The sequence below is a fragment of the Corvus kubaryi genome, unplaced genomic scaffold (genome assembly GCF_017639235.1).
Source record: "Corvus kubaryi isolate FWS band 111438036 unplaced genomic scaffold, C.kubaryi_AGA036_p1.0 split2-37374, whole genome shotgun sequence".
Classification (NCBI taxonomy): Eukaryota; Metazoa; Chordata; class Aves; order Passeriformes; family Corvidae; genus Corvus; species Corvus kubaryi.
The window spans coordinates 4,227,494-4,247,676 of record NW_024582082.1 but is presented as its reverse complement, the minus strand read 5'-3'; the positions used below and the strand labels follow the sequence as shown (position 1 = coordinate 4,247,676).

The following is a 20,183-nucleotide window of genomic DNA, read 5'->3' as shown; positions in this document are numbered from 1 at the left end:
GGAAATAGCCTCAAGTTGTACCAGAGAAGGTTTAGATTGGATATCAGGGAAGAATTCTTCACAGAAAACAATGTCCAGCCCTGGCACAGGCTGTCCAGGGCAGTGGTGGAGTCAGATCTCTGGAGGGATTTAAAAGACATGCAGATGTGGCACTTGGGGTCACGGTTCAGTGGTGGTCTTGGCAGTGCCGAAGGAAGGGTTGGAGTCAATGATCTTGGAGGGCTTTTCCAACTTTCTGTGATTCTTTCCCACTCACTATTCCTGCTACTGTTTCCTCCCCTGCTTCTCAGTCCTCTCTCCCACTGTATCACAGCCTACTCACCCTTAAATCTCTCCCTAGCTCTGAAAAGGAGGTATTTGCTCAGAGAAATAATTAGAGCTGTTCAAGAGTGTGCAAACCCTGTGGCATAGTGAGATAATTTTCCTTTTTTTTCTCTTACTTTTATAGTACATTAAACATTGCCATCATGAAGACTGCAGCATTACTTAGCGAATTTTTCATTAGAAACACGATTTTTTTTTGGTCTTACAGCCACTGGGGTTTATGTTAAAAATTATGCAGGAGCTAAGAATGGCTGCAGTTTTGCGTCAGGCACTGTCAGGATGTAGTTCCACAGTTGCCTGAACTGGTGCAGCGCTCCAGCCTTGCAATCCTGCCTTTTTCCATGTGCCAGCCTTGATGCTTCTACAAACACACAGCGATCCACTTAAAAGAACTGAGACAGTTTTATAATGGAAAAGGACTTAGTTTTCAGCTGCCTCATTTTTTGCACAACCTGCAGGTGCTTGCTGGAGGGAGGAGGCAGAACTGCAACATCCCCCTGACAGAGATCAATTGAAAATGCTCCCTTGGAGACACAGACACAAGAGGAACACTGACTGTACTGGAAGGTTGGTTAACCACAGCCCCAGAGGAGATCCAAAGAGGCTGAACATGCTTTTGTCTCACAGGCTATGATTATCACTAACCAGTAGCATTAATACTTGCAAATGCAGTAATCTGATTTTACTCAAATTGGATTTTTTTATCTTACATCCAAGTCTATAGTAAAAGTAACCTATTAAATGCCTGTGTTTGAAAATCACAAGGAAAGTTGTCACGTTTAGATCCATTTATCTCAATGCATGAACTGACACCATCATTTTATCTAGTTTAAGAAAAGAGAATATGCCCATAATCCACTGAAATATTTGCGGTTTTAAAATAAACAAATATAGCCTACTCTATTAAATAAAAATCTTCCAGAGGCTGTTGCAAGCTCCACATAATTACAGGAAATAAAAAACTATATTTTGCCTACTAGTTATTGTAAGACCTGTATGGCCCTTCACAAGATAAATTAATGTGTCAGGTAGAAAATAATCCATGGGAGTTTTATAGACCTGCAGTTAGAGCAAAAAGGACAAAAAATTAAGAGGAGCTAATTATGGCCTCAACAAAAAAAAACAAATCTTGTTTACAGCTCACTTTCTCTCCCTGAAAACAAGACAAACAAGTAGGCCAAAGAACAGATCAGAGAAAAAAAGTCACTGCTTGCATCAGGAGGAGGAGATGAGGGTCTTTAAGATGTGAGTAAATCAGTAGGAAAAATCAGCCACTGACTCAATTCAAGTTAGCCCAAATGCTTCCTCTTCATTTACGCTTTTGACTGGTTGATTAATGAAAGGAAAATGCCTTTAACACACACATACCAAGTCTTGCAGGTGGAAATGTCTCCTCTGAAAACACACATCCAGTCACCTGATCGGTGCAGCAAGTCACTTGTTACACACATTCCTAGCAAGTAGGTGCCTTTCTGTGCTCCTGAACTGTGCCTTTTCCCTCAAGCTATGTGAGCCAGCGAGAGACACAGGTGCTGCCACAGTGTGAGTGCAGAACCAAAGACGAGCCTCACTGTGTGAGATGTAAACCAGACACCACTCCAGCAGCTACAGCAGCTTCCCCACAGAATTCTTAAACTGCTTTTTGCTGTAAACTAGTAGATGCATAATACCATCCTATAGGTTTAAAAATTCTTAGGAAAGCAGCACACAAAAGAAATACATGCCTCTCACTTTCTGACAAGGCACTTGCAGCACGACATTTTTTCAATTCTGACAGCAGCCTATAGAATAATAATAAAAAAAAAAATCATTGTGTAAGCTGCTGAAGTTTCTAAATTTAGGTGCTTTTTCAGATAAAAGTTCCACCTGTATCATTACCTAAAGGAAATGTGTTTCTCAAACCAGAAACTTTGGCCAAATGATGCCATGTGTTAAATGTCTTCATGGGACAGTTTAATCAGTGTGTTGGGAAGAAGGGAAGCCAAATCGTTTTCATGCATACACCTCTCTAGTTATTCAGAAGAAATCATACTGCCTAGAGTCCACAGGAGGGCATTACTGCTTAAGAGATTGCAAACCAGAGACATCTGAGCAGTCCCTTTCCAACATGACTTCCTATGTTATCATATATTCTTAGTAAAACTGGTACAAAATAAATTATTAAGGAATTCTTTATATCAATTTTTGTCATTAAAGAAACAACTTTGTCATGCTATTTAATGGGTCCAAACTGCCAAGATGGAAAAGGAATAATGAAGTTTTGGAAAAGAGCATGAAGGGCAATAGAAAAACATTATGAAGTCAAAAGTAGTTCATAAGTTATAAATATTTTATCTAAACCCTCATATAAACACAAAGTCATATCTTTTTAACTAGTTTCAACCTCTTTAATCTAGTTACATGTCTGGCTTCCATAGTCAGCAGGTATTGATTCTTTTTTTTAAGGAATTTAAGTATATCACTTGAATTTTTAATGAGTTTAAGTATTTTTTTTTAGTATAGTGCAGTGCTCTAGACTTAGGTCTAGTTTGACTTTTCAGCAGTAGAAAGCATTTTGAAGCTACAGGATTCCTTCATGTGGACTGTTTGCTGACTAGTTCTGCATTCACATTGAAGACTGTAATAACATCATCTTAGCCACACACATTTCACCCAGATTTTTCTAACTAGGCATAGGTGGGAATACAGGGGATTCAACCATAATTTCCCACATCACTCTAAGATACACACACACAGAGGCAAAGATTTTTATTCTCATAATTTCAATGAGATATTATTAGACTTCTGGACACCTCACTCCTACCCAAATCAATACCTCAGGCAGAGCGTAATTGTGCGGTTCATAGGGAGGCGTTTTGTCTAAAAATGCAGCAGCACCACGAGCATTTCCAGCCTGGCACCTTGCTTTAGTTACAGTTGTGAAAACTTCTAAAAGATGTACAGCTGTCTTTGGGAGAGCTCTTGCCTTTTTGGCAAAAGTTTCTCTTTCACTCTGTTCTGCTGTTTGCACTTTAATCTGCATAAAAACACCAAACCTGTGATCTTACTTTGGAGACTTTCATGAATTAGTACTGATCAGGAGAGGGTTTTTTGTTGAAAAAGATTTAAAAGTACTGAGAGGCAACTAGATAGTCTTTTGCCTAAAGTCTGAACATGACACTCCTCAGGATAAAAATCTCTACCTTCTGTAAATTCAGATGGGGAATAAAACACTACCCCACTCTTGTATTTGCTTAATGCAAAATAACATAACCTACAGAAAAAAAGGTAACAGAATAACCCACAGGTACTATTTCTTCAGTAAGTAGTATCAAAGTTTATCTACTAAATAAAATCTTCCTGGAGCCCTTTTTAAGGGGAGTTTGCTGAAGAAAGAAACACAGCTTTGTGAAGGGTGAAATGGAAAGTCATCAGAGAATTGAATTTGCATCCTTTTCTTTGGACTTAAGTTACCATTTTCCCTTAAATCCTGCCCTCCCTCCTCTTCCCTCTGAAGTTCAATTTCTCTTTTCCTCTTTCATCTTTTCACTCTTCTTTAATAATTTATTATTTCCTTTCTTCTCTTTCCTAAAATTTTATATAAAAGCTGGCCATAATTTGAAGTGATGGGATGAAAGTGAGGCAGCAAAATACAGTCTCAAAAGTCAAGATTCTTGTGAAGGATCAAAGAATGTAGCAATGCTGTGACAGATGTGAGACAGGAGAACTTTCACTGTATCTTTGTCTGAGACAGACCAGGATTCTAAATTTTGCCAAAAGAAGACCTGAAGCCAGCAACAATCTCAGCCACACTCTGATCTTTTTCACCTGCAAATTTTTCATTATGTTTTTTCCAGTTAAATTAAAATTTACTTGCTTTTATTTTTTTTCCTCTTAGCTCTTCCTAGGCTCCAACTGTTTCTCATTCCACAGAACCTCTGTGGGGTAGGTTCGTGGTGCTTTTGCATGACTGATGTTAAGCTTTGTTTGAACACAGCAGGAAGAGTTGTGCTGTGAAGCTCAGTAAATACCTGCCTGAAATTAGCTGTAAGGCATCCATGCTATTCAAGAAATTTTAAAATGAGGTGGTGTGAAGTGAGACTTTCTAGACAGAAAATAGCAATCTAGAATTCATATTTTTAATTCAGAAAATCAAAACACTTATTACAGTTTGAAACGTGCTGGAAAATTGAAACAGACTGAGATTAATGGAAAAACCTTTTGATTTTTTAAGTATTTCTTAATTAACAATTAGTACACTGAAAGATGTCATGCCATGAGAACAGCAGGGTTCGGTGCTCACAGTGTTGTTATAAAAAGACTCTAGAATGGGAAAAAACAAACCAGAGAAACAAATTGTCATATTCTCCCGGAATCTGTGAGCTATTAAAATAATTCATTTTTTGGCAGAGATGACTTTTGGTAAAAGGGAGTTGGAGAAGTTCTAGAAAGCTACAAAGAATTGAATCAGGGTTTGGAAAGTGGAATCTATTACAAAATATGAATTTATGCAGTCACACTCCTATTACAATTACTCACATATCTAATCTCATTTTCAGTGAGAAAAGTAACTTGGCTGACCCAAAAAATTAAGATGCTACCCTTCCAGCCAGGGAGTGTATTCATCTCCATCTCAGCTCTATGCCAGCTGAATAAGGTCCAGAAATTAGCCAACAGTTCATGGCATGACATAATTTTAAAAGTTAATATGTTATTATAAGTAACTCATTTATAGTTAAATCAGATTTTAAAACAATTGACTTTTCATTCTAGGCATGAGCTAATTGAGAATCAAAATTGAGATCATGATGAGGCATCAAGGATATTGCAAAGCTGTCCTTTAGAGCTATGCAGTATAATGGAGTGAAACCTAAACTCCAGGTAGTGAACATGAATTATTTTTGTGACAATCATTTCCAATTAGGGAAAAAACTCTGAGTCATGAAGCAGTGCTCCAACTTACACATGTACATCCATGGAGAAAAAGTCACAGTTCACACTTAGCTGTTGCTAGTTTGGTCACATTATAAGCTATTTACTGAAAATCCCTTACTAGGGTGTTAATCTCTCCACAGAACAGGAAAATACGAGGGGAGTGTGGTTTTCCTCCATCACAGCGTATTATCTTACTTTCATGGCATTAACCAGCACATCCAACACTAACATATGAGATTTCCAATTATTCTTGTTTATTTTTCTGTGCCTCTTTGAAGTGCTGTTAAGAACAGTACTTACCAGGAAGCAATAATCCAGGAGAGAGATTTGCGGATGTTGGTTGACAGAAGCTCAGCACGAGCTGGCAACGTGCATTTGGAGCCCAGAAATCCAACTTTGTCCTGGGCTGCATCCAGAGCAGTGTGACCAGCAGGATGATGGAGGTGGTTCTTCCTCTCTCCTCCACTCCTGTGAGACCCCACCTGCAATGCTGCATCCAGCTCTGGAGCTCCCATGTAAGAAGGCTGTGGATCTGTTGGAGTGAGTCCAGAGGAGGCCATCAGGGCACTCCAAGGGCTGGAGCAGCTCTGCTCTCGAGACAGGCTGAGGGAGCTGGGAGTGTTCAGCCTGACAAGGAAGGCTCCAGGGAGACCTCAGAACCCTTCCAGTGCCTAAAGGGGCTCCAAGAGAGCTGGAGAGGGATTTTGGACAAGGGCCTGGAATGACAGGACAAGAGGGAATGGTTTTGTAGTGACAGAGGGCAGGGTCAGGTGGGATTTGGGAAGAAATTCTTGACTGTGAGGGTGGTGAGTCATTGGAACAAATTACTCAGAGAAGCTGTGGTTGCCCCATCCCTGGAAGTGTCCAAGGCCATGTTGGATGTATCTTGGAACAGCCTGATCTAGTAGAAGGTGTCCCTGCCCATTGAAACTGGATGATCATTAAGGTCCCTTCCAACCCAAACCCATCTGTGATTCCGTGACCCTTCAGAGATGTTACAGGTCTCTGAACCACCTCTTGGCCAATCTGCTGTTAAAGAATTCCTTCACCTGGGAAGCTGAGAAATTGTACCTGTACATCTCTACTAAATCTTGCTTTCTGAAGAAGGGGGCTGCAATGGGCAGAAACAAGGACTGCTGCACAGTTACATGGGAGAAAAAACTAAGCAAAAGCAAAAGTTCAGAGTGATAAACCATCAGCAAAGATTCCTGCTAGCCAAGGAATCATGTAAATGCCAAAGCAAAAGGTGAACTCAAAGGACTTACATGTTATTTTTCACCAACAGGTTGTTGCCAATGCTACACAAGTTGTTACAAAGTTTAAAAACCTGCCTATTATGGCACTTCACCCATCACTTAATACTGAGAAATTCAGAAATAACAAGACCATTGATAAAAAGTAAATACAATTCTGCTACCCATTAACCTTTTCTGCAAACAGACACTCCAGCATCTGGCTGAAAACATTACAGTGTGATCCGTCCTCCAGAGCCACGGGTCCCACTTAGCATACAGACCTTTGACATCAGAATTAAACACACCACGAGCAGCTACACCCACAAGCCTCTGATGCTGGATGTGATCTAATTCACAACAGGTTACAACACAACTGAATCCACGCGAGGCAGCAGGTTGATACAACTGTAAAACCAATGGATTACATGTTAAATACTCTTGTTTTTCCACAAATGAAGGACTGCATACAGAATTATATTAGAAACAAAGGCGTGTGTAAATAAGCAACATGACCTTTGAAATTTGTAAATAGAATCAGAACATCTTTTAATTTTATTGACTTACTTGCTTCATAAATAGATAATGCATTTTTATGGCTTGTTCTGATGCTTATCTATCACATTGCATGTTCAGGTTCTGATTAACTTCCTGGGGTTACAGCACAACCAGAAACAGAATTTCTAAAGTACTTCAGCAAAACTTAGTTTTTATAGTAATTTTGACAATCAAACCCACAAGTTCTAGAAATGCTTTAGAAAAATATATTCACATTGCTTGATCATAGCATTTTTGGTTAAAATATCAGAATTCCTAGATCACACCTAGAATAAAAAGCACTGGGTTAAACTAAAGAGAAGGAAGTTTTAGGGGGAGGTGTTAAGGCAGTCTTCCTAGCAGTCAATTAGGCACTTGAATACCTAATCTAAGATTACCACAGATGGTTAAAAAACAGTCTGGACAAACACATGGTGAATAAACGCAAATATATGAAAAGCAGGAGGTTCGTCTGGCTGATCACAGAGGCTCCCTCCACCCTACACCTATTTTATACAAACACTGTAAAATGACAACCAACAATATTTTTAGATAATTAGTTTTGAATTGCACTTCAATACAGCATCAGCATTGCTCATCCCAAAAATCCTCCTGCTTTCCAAAAATCACTCTCTCAAAAAAGCCAGATTGGGCTACTGGAAGTTAAATGGACCCAGGTGAAAATACAAGAGTTTATGCAGCAACTTACCAGATTGCAGGTGCTAAGAAAAGCTCTTCCTTTCCCATTCCATAAATGTTCATTCCAAATATTTCATGAATAAGCCGAATGCTTATTTTTATAAACATGCGACTACAGAATGTATGGACTCTTACTGAAAAAACAGTAATAAAAATTAAGCCCCTTTTTACTATGTGTTAGTACAGTGTGCCATGCTTTCCTTTCCAGGAATAATTTTTATCTGTGGAGTATATGCTAAAATATCAATTTATAATGAAAATCCAATTATCTCAATTGCAATAAAGCAAATGATACACTTAATAGGATGTGCACGCTCTTTCCAAGCAGCTTACTGTAGTGCCATATCAGTTAAGAAAGGAATGTGCCATCCACAGATGTTTATGTATGAAATCCTGCAGAGGGAAAACATTTGAACTACAGAACAGATTAAATAATTGAAAAAGAAATTGCATGATAAGGTGTTTGACAGGGTGGAGGGAAGCAGCAGAGTGGAGGAAAATCCATCCCCATGACTACTGGTCCTTCCTCCTCCCTGCTCACTGCTGTTCGTCTCTTCTTGGATTCCAGAGCTTGTTTTATTCCTCAGCTGCCTTCCTACAGCCTGGCAGATTCAATACTGTTGGAAATTGGGGATCTGTGGTTTCTTTCAGACAGAGAAGAAAGGAGAGTTTAGGTATCGCTTTAGGAGAGATGACTTTGCTCTCGATTCTTTTATACAGAAAGAAGATGTGTTTGCTGGCTCTGAGAGAAAAGGAAAATTGTTAAAGGCAGTGTGGATATTACTTGAATTTTTCATCAGGTAAGAAGTCAGAAAATCCATAAAACTGTGACAAAAGTTACTGAAATATCTTTTAAAGCATTGTTTTATTCTCTACAACCTATATTTAAAACTGAATGTAAATTTTCCTCCACATTTTATCTGTGCAATACTTAGGAATAAACAATGTTTGTAATTGAAACGTTTACTGGTCACCTTGAAAGGATGTGACTGTTCATCTTTAGCATAGGTAACAAAATACTTAGGGAAAAAAGCCTTTCTAAAACTAATTTTATTTTAGACCTTTCTTTTGCTTATGAATGTTTCAGTAATATTTCTGCAGATAGAGGAATGAAACAACTAGGCTAAGGGGTTTATAATAACTTAGTGTTAAACTCTTACTATGGTAGAGAATCTTTTCCAAAATGCATGGATTGGGGGTTGAAGTAATTAGTTCTTTTTATAAAACACTTCAATTCTGATATCAGCTGTAGATGCAGTTCAAGGATGCTGATTCCAGTAACATTTATTTATTAGATTAAAAAATGCCAGTAGGTATTACAATACAGTTCAGCATGCTGTAGTAAATACTAGAGTAACTTATTTTTTTTAATGCTGTGAATACTCCATATGTTTACCAAGACAGCTGTAATTGTTTTATTGCCAAGGAAATGTTTAAATTGCCTTGCAGCATGGCATGCACTCTTTAACTCCCAGCACAAACCAACGAGTGAAAAGAAATGACACATTTTCCTGACAAAAGGACAGTGTAGATGGAGCATGTGCCTAAAACTGATGTAGCGAGCAAACTGATTAGGTCAGTACAGGGACTTTTCCCAAACAGAAAATGCCAAAGAAGCCCTACCACCCTGAATTCTTGGGAGAGGACATTCAGAATCTGCTATCAAACTGTGTTGTGCATCCATGGAGAAATAAGCAAGCTTAGTAAATAGTGCATAAAATATTAGAAACTTGGCTCAGCCTCATGGCCTTTTGAGTCTCTACAGCTTCTCCTGTTCACATAAAAAGCAGGGAAGAGCAGAGTTTGTCTTTGAAGGTATCAGATCTGTGCCAGCCAGGTGAACACCACAGGCACGGCAAAGAGAAAGATCACCCTTGGGGCAAAGCAGCCAGTCTTTAGATCCTCACACTTCTGAAGTGGCAGTAAATCTCACCGGGGCAACAACTGCCACTGTTGGTGGTAAATTTACCATTTACTGCCTCTTGTCCTTCCAGCACATGCATCCTTCCGTGTGACAAATCCAGCCAGGCAATTAGTGCTGCTCCAGGGAAATGTGGGTTCCAATGCATTCCAGGAAATAGGGGTCCTGAAGGTGCTGTTGTCCAGCCACATCACCGAATTCTGCAGGATGTGACTGTGTCTGAGTCACAGTCCACGGCCTTTCTCCTGGACTCAGGAACAAAAGAGTTTTTGGAGGCTGGTGGGCACACAGTGAAGTACCCAGCTCTTGGTCTTGCCCTACTGAAGTAGGGACACCTGCAAGGGACTGCAAAATCTATCAGAGCCACCAGACTTCCATAGCTTTCGCAGCAGGATTGTAGAGTTTTCCATGTCATTGGCGCAATATAGCTGTAACCAAACCAGGTACATTCTTCAGGGAGACTACAGGGCTTAATGTTAGCCCTGACCACAATTTAAGTCATTTTTGGGACATCAGGGTCACATAGAGTCACATATATCTACAGCCTCTTCTCACTCCAACACATGTATGCTGATTGAAAAGGATATTTTAATCAGAATGAGAGTGGTAATAGATGCTCCAAAGGCAAGCATGGTATTTTTTGGAGTTTTTTAGAATCCTAGTTTGAAGCACCCAAACTTATGCCAAACAGAAGTATCAGAATAAAGCAGTCCAGGATACAACTCTGGCTGGAATATTCTTTGAGTGTCTGTCGGAAAACAACTACAGAATCATAATTCCAGTTTAACCCTGGATTTGGTGTTTAATTTTGTACAAGCAACTAAACATTTTTTTACTCTTTAGTGAATAAATAATGGCAATCATTCCTGTGAAAAGGCTGACAAATCTCCACATAAGCAGATTATTTCTAGTAATAAAACATCTACCTATCCCTTCTTCGTGTATCCTCTTTAACTTCCCACTGCTTCTTCATTCTCCTTTCTCCACAGGCTCTCATCACCACTACTAGGGGTGAAGAACAATCTCCTTCCAGCTAGTTTTCCAGTAATTTCACAGGGGAATAAAGGTGAGTTAAAGTTGAGTTTTGAAAGATAAATGTGTAGAGCATATATCCATTATCCACTTTCAAATTTTAAAAGTTATTCTTTTCGTACTTCACTTTTCCTTTCCCAGGTTGGAAAAAAAACTTTCTAGCAAGAAAGCTGGTGAGCCTTTAAATTAAGATAGACTTTTGCACTCAGTGATAAATTCAAACCCATTAAGATATTAGTTTTAAAACCACAGCACTGTGCTAATATCAGATTTTTTTGCTTGACTCCTGCTTAAGTTAGAGCTGAAAGAGGAATAATTGCTTGCATAACTATGTGAGCTTTGTGTTGTTTACATTTTTCTCAGGTTAGGTTTAGGAAAAAGGACATACTATCTTCAATTCATCAGCAGAACAGGAAACTCCCTTTAAGATATCATAGAGGTTTTGAATGCCATTTGAGCTCAAGCACACATCATTTTGATTAATTCAGGAGGATTGAGTGTATTAACTCACAATGTTTTGTAGTTCTAAAGAAAATGTAAGTGTGATGTCTAAGCTAGCAGAGTGATGGCAGGACCCAGTTCTTCTTTGCTGGCAATACAAACGCAATAGATTATCCTCACCAGAATCCATTAAACCTTGTTAAATCTTCAGCAGAGGCAGATCTTAGAATACTTTATTCTGGAAAGCAAACTTTATCCACAACTGGTAAAAGAGGATTTGTATGAAAGCATCCATACAAGTTTAGTCAGAGCTGCTATCACAGCTATTTCTTGCTGTGATTTATAGACCTGTAGCACAGTCAGTGCAGAATCTCAGAAAGGTGACATCAACCTCCTTCCACAGAGATACATAAACCCACTAATAACCACATGCTTTCCAGTACTGTAATTAATCATGTGGGATTTGCTCAAAACTTTAAGGACACTGACTACAATGACAGACCCACAGTACCCACTGCTTTGAAAATCTCCACGCAAAGTATATTCTAAATAATACAAAGTTTTGTCCATAGGTTGGAAGATGCTTCAAGATGGATAAAGCTGTTCAGCACCCCAGTGAGATCCTGGCTAATCAAACTATCTCTAACATTAGCCTTTCTCAGTTCTTGGACTTTGATACATGCCAACTTTCCTTCCTTGCAGAATTCTTGCTTATTACAGCTTACACATTGGTTACATTAGTGGGGCTTGTTGGAAATCTTTGCTTAATTGTTATAATAAAGAGACGGAAAGAAGCTCAAAATGTTACGAACATTTTGATCGCCAACCTCTCTTTATCAGATGTCTTAATCTGTATCATGTGCATTCCTGTCACAGTTGCATATACCTTAATGGACCACTGGATATTTGGGGAAGCAATGTGTAAAATAGGCTCTTTCATACAAAGTCTCTCTGTCACAGTCTCCATTTTCTCACTTGTACTCATTGCTATTGAGAGATATCAGTTAATTGTGAACCCATGTGGCTGGAAGCCTAATATTTCACATGCTTATTGGGGAATTCTTTTCATCTGGGGACTTTCCCTCATCATATCCACTCCATTTTTAGTGTTCCACCAAATAACAGATGAACCCTTCAAACATCTGTCTTTCCATAGTGATTTCTACAAGAACAAGGTTGCTTGCATCGAAGCATGGCCATCTCATACAGAGAGACTGATTTTCACCACTAGCCTGCTGGTTTTCCAGTACTGCTTCCCACTGGGGTTTATTTTTATCTGCTATCTCAGGATATTTGTGTGTCTTCGAAGGAGACGTGGTAAAATAGACAGGATGAGAGAGAATGAGAACAGGCTGAGTGAAAACAAAAGGATTAATATGATGCTGGTATCAATTGTTGTGACCTTTGCAGCTTGCTGGTTGCCTCTCAATACATTCAATGTGGTTTTTGACTGGAACTATGAGGCACTTATGAGCTGTAATCATAACCTGGCATTTACAATCTGCCACCTTGTGGCCATGATCTCAACATGTATCAATCCCATCTTTTATGGGTTTCTGAACAGGAACTTTCAGAAGGATTTGGTAGTGTTAGTTCACCACTGCAGATGCTCAGCATCACACGAGGAATATGAAAATATTGCCCTTTCAAACCTGCAAACAGATGCATCTAAGGGATCTCTGAAGTTAAATAATCCCCATGTGGATATATAAAATAATCTAACTGCAGTTTCCAAAATTCTGTATTTTGTTGCAGATGGCCTCTTTCTGCAGGTCTTGGTCATGTTACCACCAAGTTTAGAGGAAGTCTTTGCCATTTAGTTCAGCACAACAGGGATTATCCTCCTGTAGGCATACTCTTAACAGCTACTTTATGATAGTATTAATGCTGATAAACCACTTCCAAGAGTCCTAAAGATCAATAATAATAAATCATAAACAGTATTAACATCTTCCTTTTTAATCCACAGTTTCCAAGTTACTGGCATGCTACCTTAACTCCAATTAAAATGTTTCCATTTCAGCCACTGATGGGGATGTCCTTCCTAAACACCTGGCTTCCCCCAAGCAAACCCTGAATGCTGTGGTATTCCTAACTTCAGCGGCCTTTCACACACTGTTTTCTGGCATTTTTGTTTTCCAACACTACATCAGTACCCTGGTTAATCTGCAGTTGACAGGCAGTTCACACTGTAAGGAAGGCCCTTGAAGTTATCCTAAGACTCCACCACCATCCTTTCAGCCCCCTCATGCAGTTTGCTTTGGTTTAGTACCAGTTCAGCCCAGAAATTGTATTTTAACAAGGGAAAAGGCTAGAGCTGGAATTTTTTTTTTTTAATGAACTCTAAAACAGGACCCGTTGATGTACTGCAAGTTCCACTCAGAATGATGTTGTTCAAGATTAAATACATATTTAACATTTCTTCTAAAAGCATTGCATTCTCCAAACCACCAGTAAAGATCATTGCTTTCTCTCTTACCATCATCACCGGTCCTTACAACAGACCTTTTAGAATCTCCATTATCAAAAAAACACACTACGAATTCAGAGTAAATTTTGGTCTAGCTACTTAGTTAGATTTCCCTTTGAGTAGAAAATTAGGTTTGCATTTTAATTTCAGCAATATTTTTCCCCACATTTTTGCACTAGCAAAAGGGCATACTTGAGCAGATGTGGTCATTTCTGTCCACAGAAACACAGTTTCTGTGTTTGAAAATAGTTTCTTTTGTAACACAGTGCAAAGAAGCCTAAAGGTACAATACTGAAAACAACTTTTCTTAAAACTAAAACATTTTAAAAACCACTTTCCAGTGTGGCCATAAAAGAGCAGCCAAACTTATTCTTCATCCATGATATAGTGGCAACATAAAAAATCAGTTAATATTGAGCTGTTGAAAGACAGTACTTAGAACACTTTAGTCCAACAACTCACCATGTTCAAATTAAATATAAGTAATTACTTGTACTGCTAAAGCCCCTTCTTTTTTTTTTTCTGAGTTTCAAAAACCTCTGTTTTAACACCTGTACATAAGATTTCTTGTAAAGTATTTCTTAGCAATTTATCGATGCCCCACTTAAGCAAAAAGAATTAACATTCAAATTACAATGAGCTCCTTTTCAACTCACCTTAAGGCTGTAAAGTTCTCTTGGAGAGGGACCATCACTTTCCATTGCCATCCAGTTCCTAAAGGATTCGGTCAGGTCACAGTTCTCTTGTTACAGCTTTTGTTCAGACTGTCTGCACCACTCTGCTCATCAGAGAAGCTCTGTCAGAAGAGCCTCACCAGCTCATGCAGGTACTCAGGTTTGTTAAGTGCCCCCTGATTCACACTGAGATAAAAGGCTTCGGTGAAATCTCTTAGTGCAGCCCCATCACAAGAGCAAGCATGGCAGAATTAGTGACATGCTAATCCAGTATCTGAGTGATAGGTATGGATTAGCTTTAGTGTAATTTAGGGGTTTTATCTAATTAAATCAAATAGTATGCATTTGGAATCGATTACACAAACCTTAACTTAAACACCTGCCTTGTGCATCATACGAAAGAAACCAGGAGACAGAAATACCTAATAACAGCCAATGATCAGACTGTTGAGAGTATCTAGTTCTAACTATTTCAATGAACTCCAACCCGGGTCACTGGGCTGCCTTCATTGCTGATGCACATCATCTGTTTGATCTGCACAATAAGCATTTAATCAAGTTAAAAGCAGCACCTTGCAGTCAATGGCTCTGGGGCCGTGCATGGTCAGAGGGGCTGTTTGTGCTTTGGTGAAGGGGAGGGGATGGAGCTGCTTCTCTCTGAGAACTGAGACTCGTGGGTAACAAAATGATTCACTGTCTTCATTGCACCTGGCTTAACTGAGAGCAGATCTGATCCAGGAACTTTGCTTTTCTTGGGGATCCCAGGACCTGTACAGAAAGCCATCTACTCCTGTCAGAAGTCATTTGCTGGTGTCACACCTGCTAGAGCCTGGACTATCAGCTGGATTTGGAACACAAATCTCTATCATTCTCTTCCTCATATTTGTTTACAGCTTCAGGGCCCATGTTAAAAGCATTTTACAAGCACATGACATTCACAGTTTACTCTAACTTATCACTACTAGCAAAACAGTTGAGATTACTCTTGTTGGCAAATGTCTCAGACAGTATTTAGTGTTCGAATCAGGCCCAGCTGAGATTCCCATGTGTGAACTTGGCCTAAGTGTCTCCCGTCCTGTCCCGTCCCATCCCATCCCATCCCATCCACAAGCCCGAGCATGTTTACTTTTACAGCAGAGGTGGTTTTAGTATCATGTCCCAAGTGGTTTAAATACAGGCATGAAATGCATTCTGGTTCAAATTATGTGATGCTGATGGATGGTCTCTCTACTCTCTCCTGAGAAGTGCTTGGGCAGTATGCATTAGACAGGCAAAAAAAAAAGATTGCCATCACTTTTTGTAATACCAATTGTCTACTCCTGACATCCTGATCAGAGTTAAGTATTCAATTTTTCCTTCCAGTCCGAATCTTGGTATAAGAGGGTTCTTCATTAGCAGGTGGGAGCTCTCTCAGCAATGACACTGCTTCAGAATCAAAAGTGAACAGTACTTGTGCCTTGATTTCTCCATTTCATTTCTTTCTCACACTATCATTTGACTCAAGTGCTGATGGATGCTCCATTTCTGTTCTGAACATTCAGTCATCAAGTATTTCTCCTTAATGTTGCACTTGTAACAATCATTGTTAATGGAACAGAGGATCCTCACTGTCTCGAAGACATTGCCCTCAGCGCTGCATGTTTTCTCACTACATCCACTGGCTTCCTGTGCCTCCTGGTACTGAACTTCCCAGCAAGTCAGTGGGAGTCAATTGACTGTGACAGGAATAGGATCAAAGAGCCGTTGCTTGTTTTTATAGCATAAGTATTATGGACTCCAACGTGGTGTGTGGCAGTGGTAAATGTAACTGCAATATGTAATACTTAAAGATTGCTCAAGGTAAACTGGCAAATGCCCTGTCTTGGGTAATGCTGATGACTTTATTTTCCCTTGTTTTATTGGTATGGCATGTAGAGAAAATACTAACAGCCTTTCTCAGCAGAAAGTTGTTACCTGATGCAACCAGCTGGAGGACTGTGAGCTTCCTCGGTGGGAGCAGCACCATGGAATTAACTACGGAAAGCTAGAGGGGGAGCCTGAACTCCCACATGCTATTCCAGTGTACAAACTCTTAGTTTTTAAAAAATAAAAAACTGTGTCAGAGCTTTGTTTGAGTGGTTTGGTCATGCAGACCAGACCAATATATTTATAAACATCCTTGTAAATGAACTGTGTCCTTACATGTCTGTATTCTGTGGTTGATTCATCTCACTTTAAGCACATATAACTAGGGTTGGGTACTTGGGAACTGGCATCCACTGTGGAAATTATTCCATTGAACAAAGAGCTCAATTGATTATTGACTGTAATCCTGTCTGGGGACAAAGGCAGTGCCAGTGCTGTGTGTGATTTAAAGACTGATTTCTCCCATTGGCTGACAAATAAATATTACCCTGTGTAAAACCATCACCCTGCCCAGCTGGTGAATTGTACTGTTGGTAACTGGGATAGGACACCTCCAATTCAAACAGGGCACCAGAACAACAAGAATCACCAAAAGGTCCAAAGAAAGATCCAAAGGTCCAAGAAAGAACCAGAGCCTGCTGCAGGTTGAAGGGATGGCCATGAGTACAGATCAAGGACACAAAGGTACTCGGGAAGGGACCTGACCAGACTTCAGATGTGTGAGGGAGCTGCTGACCCAGTGGAGACAAATAAGAAGGATGAGAGGACACAGAGACTGCTCTGAGGAGAAGGGGTGACCTCCGGAGATGTCCTGACAAACCCAGAGGGGGTACAAAGTACACTCCAGACATAGCAGTGTGCTCTAAAACATCAGGATGAGCTAAGAGAAGAGGAAAATAAACAAACAAAAAAGACAAAGAAAAATTAAAAAGCAACAGGGTATGTGACAAACAAGAAAAAATTAAAAAACAGGAATAGCCAGCTTAATAAAAGGAGACAGAAAAATTTTAAAAGCTAAGGGGTACAAGGCAGAGGAGGAAAAAAAATTAAAACAGGGACAGAAAATAGATAAGAGCAGACATAGAAAAGCAATTCAAAAATGAGAGGAGAGTGAATCTGTAGCAAAGTTTTGAGAAACCTCACAATGAAGGTCAGACAGGCTGCAGAACTCAGTGAAACCAGATAGACTCCATAAACAACATTGTCCTTTCAATTCTATGCTAATAAGACAGTTAGAAATATTCCACAATGGCAACTGTAGAATTATCTTGTCTGATATCACTCATTTTTAAACAAGGTTCCTTTGGTTTCCATGCAAATGCACTGACTGATGCCTTTTATTTCATTTCCATTTCATTTCATTTCTTTCATTTCATTTCATAGATTTCTCCATTAGTCACAGGCTATTTACATAATGTGATGGAATTGGCACCTCTGTGGAGCTATTCTCTGCAGAATTCACTTCACCCTCATACCTGGTGAGGAAAAGCTGTTAATTCATGTAGATGTCAGGGTTGTAACAGCTCCATGAATTAGTTCTTCCAGCCAGGAATGGCTACTAGAGTCACAAGAACCTCTGAAAGTTTGGGTTCCCTCTGAAGAGAATCTCTTATCCCCCCTTGGCAGCTCCGTTTTTGGTTGTAGACTCCTGCAGTGCTTAATTGCATGGAATCAGACCCGCAGTGCCTGAGGGGGGACTGGGAGAGGCACGGATTTCCCAGGCACACCTGCAGTGAGCGCTGCACACCCTCCACAGGCTCCCAGGGCACCCTTATATTCCCCAGCACATTCAAATCTCTCCTGTCCTCAATAAGGGCCAACACATTTGTCTACTAACAAGTTATAAAGTGATTAATTTTGGGACTACAATAATTTGGATAGTATAGTTGTGTCAGATGATTCCATGCTTTAATTTCTACCTTGAAGCCATCTCAGGATTTGCCATCATTACAACTACTAAAAACCAACCCATGACTGTAGTCTGATCATATTCCCACATTTCCTGAAGTAGCTGGCCAATGGAAGCTGTTCAATCCCCATCAGATTATTTGGTTTGGGAGTGGTATTTGGGTTTTGTTTGCTTTTCAAATAAATTCAACCACTGTTTTCCTACACATGAAAAGTAAACCTAGGCAAGAATAAAAGTCAAGCATCTTTGTGTGGATCAAAAAAAGAAAGAGATCTCAGAACAGTTTCCCCAGAGCCAATTTCCCGTTCTTCTGGAATTTCCTCAACAAAACTGTCTAGCTGCCTCTCCTTTTACATAACCACAGCAACTATTACCTTGCAGTCCTTATCCATTCCCAGTGCCTCTTGGGCAGATTCCACTGCTAAAGGAGCTCTCTTCAGCTGCAGGAATGAATGCCAAACAGCCTAAATCTTGGGGAAGGGGCTTGGCTTGGCTCTAAGGTGGCAGGGAAGGAGCTGAATTTGACAGAGCAGAACAGAGCTGAGACAAGATCTCAACGGAACTCAGACCCTGGAAGAGACTAAGGAGATTCTGCAAGAAAAATGGAGATACAGTTTACAAGTCTCAAATTGTAACAGCATGTAAAAAAAAAAATATATATATATATGTTTGTGTGTGTTTAATTCAACACATGGGCAGCTATCTGGGCAGCCAGAGAAAAGATTGTATTTGAGCATCATGTTTTCACAGGACAATTTTTCCAAAGAAAAAAAAAGACACAGGAACAATTTCATATTTAACTTGCACAGGTGGAAGATGCACATACAAACTGCAGCCATTACCAGAGACAGGCAGTCCTTGCAGGAGCACAAAGCCATCAGGCACCTGAGCTGTCAGCGAGGCACTCCCAGCTTCCTCCTGTAAGGCTTGGGAGCTCTTACAGCAAACAGCAGGGAGGGCCCAGGGCAGCAGATTGCTCCAGCTGCGCTGCAGGATGGGCACTTCACAGCCTCACTGGGCGGCTCTACGTTTATTGCCTTTTGAGGAGCTGCAAAGTAAAGGTCAGAGGGACCTCGCCACACCCACAGGGTAAACCTTTGGGAGGCAAATTAGTCAGCAAATAATCTCTTTTAGCTATGCAGCCCACTATTTCACTATTTGTAAAGAATATCTTTGCCAGTCAGCCTAGCAATGCTGTCAGCATGGCATGATACCCTATCCAGCACACATTTACATTTGTGCATTTCAGATGGCTTTAAGTGTCTTAGTGCTTCCAGCTCTTTATTCCCAGACCTTTCTGACCGTGTGAGCAGGTCAAGTTCTCACTTACACCAAATGCACCGTGCACTCCTGCCCTGAGTGGAAATCAGAGATCTCCTCCTTGGGACTGGTGTCATGCATGTCAACCAAGATCAAATATGTGTCCAGGGCAGCCCGGGCTTTCTCCTGGAATTGGCTCTCAAGGCCTCTTGCCACAGGCGCCGTCTGTCTCCAGCTCTTTGTGGCCGGTGGCAGCAGGGGGAACTGTGAAAAATGTCACACTGCAGTGGTTTTGAATGCCACCATCCGTGTTAGTGACCGTAAACCTGATCCCAAGAGAGCACACTCTCCACGGGCATCCACAACCTCTGAGCACTGCAGAACCTCCCACTAACCTGGCAGGGTCAGACCCCCAGGGCTTGTCAGACAGAAACCCCAAAACCTAAGGCATATGAAGGCATAACCATCTTTGGAAATGCTCTTTAGTAACTAAAACCAGCTAAAACTTTGCCTGTATTTAGGCATTCAAACAAAACCATTGACATACTGCACTGAGTCGTCAGCTGAAGGAAGAGAAGTCCCGTGACTGACTGGGAACAAGATTCCTGGATTCTAATTAAAGATGAACTTGAGACTCCTTTAAAAATTTGCCACAGAATTAGCATTGAATCCAAAAGCAAAATCTGAGTTGACTGAAAGGTCAACAAACACAGGGAGATAATTACTGCTTGATGTTCCAGGAAATCCAAGCTCTGACACTAAATTTAAAAAAAAAAAGCCTTTGATGAACGATAACAAAAACTTTCTTTCTTCCCATCCCCATCATGCAAACAGACCAGACACAGACATACTGAGGGAATTACGC

At 40.1% G+C, this 20,183-nt stretch overlaps 1 protein-coding gene across 1 annotated transcript; it reads left to right on the top strand.

Annotated features, from left to right (window-relative positions):
* The first annotated feature begins 94 nt into the window (after positions 1 to 94).
* Positions 95 to 16,650, top strand: LOC121658171 (neuropeptide Y receptor type 6-like). Its single transcript, XM_042014729.1, has 4 exons — positions 95 to 891; positions 8,427 to 8,506; positions 10,617 to 10,693; positions 11,673 to 16,650. The coding sequence occupies exon 4, from the start codon at positions 11,691 to 11,693 to the stop codon at positions 12,810 to 12,812; it is 1,122 nt and encodes a 373-aa protein (XP_041870663.1). The 5' UTR covers positions 95 to 891; positions 8,427 to 8,506; positions 10,617 to 10,693; positions 11,673 to 11,690; the 3' UTR covers positions 12,813 to 16,650.
* The last annotated feature ends 3,533 nt before the right edge of the window (positions 16,651 to 20,183 follow it).

What these genes read in the sequence shown, in the direction of transcription:
- LOC121658171 (XM_042014729.1), top strand. Translation starts at nt 11,691, where the DNA reads ATGGATAAAGCTGTTCAGCACCCCAGTGAGATCCTGGCTAATCAAACT.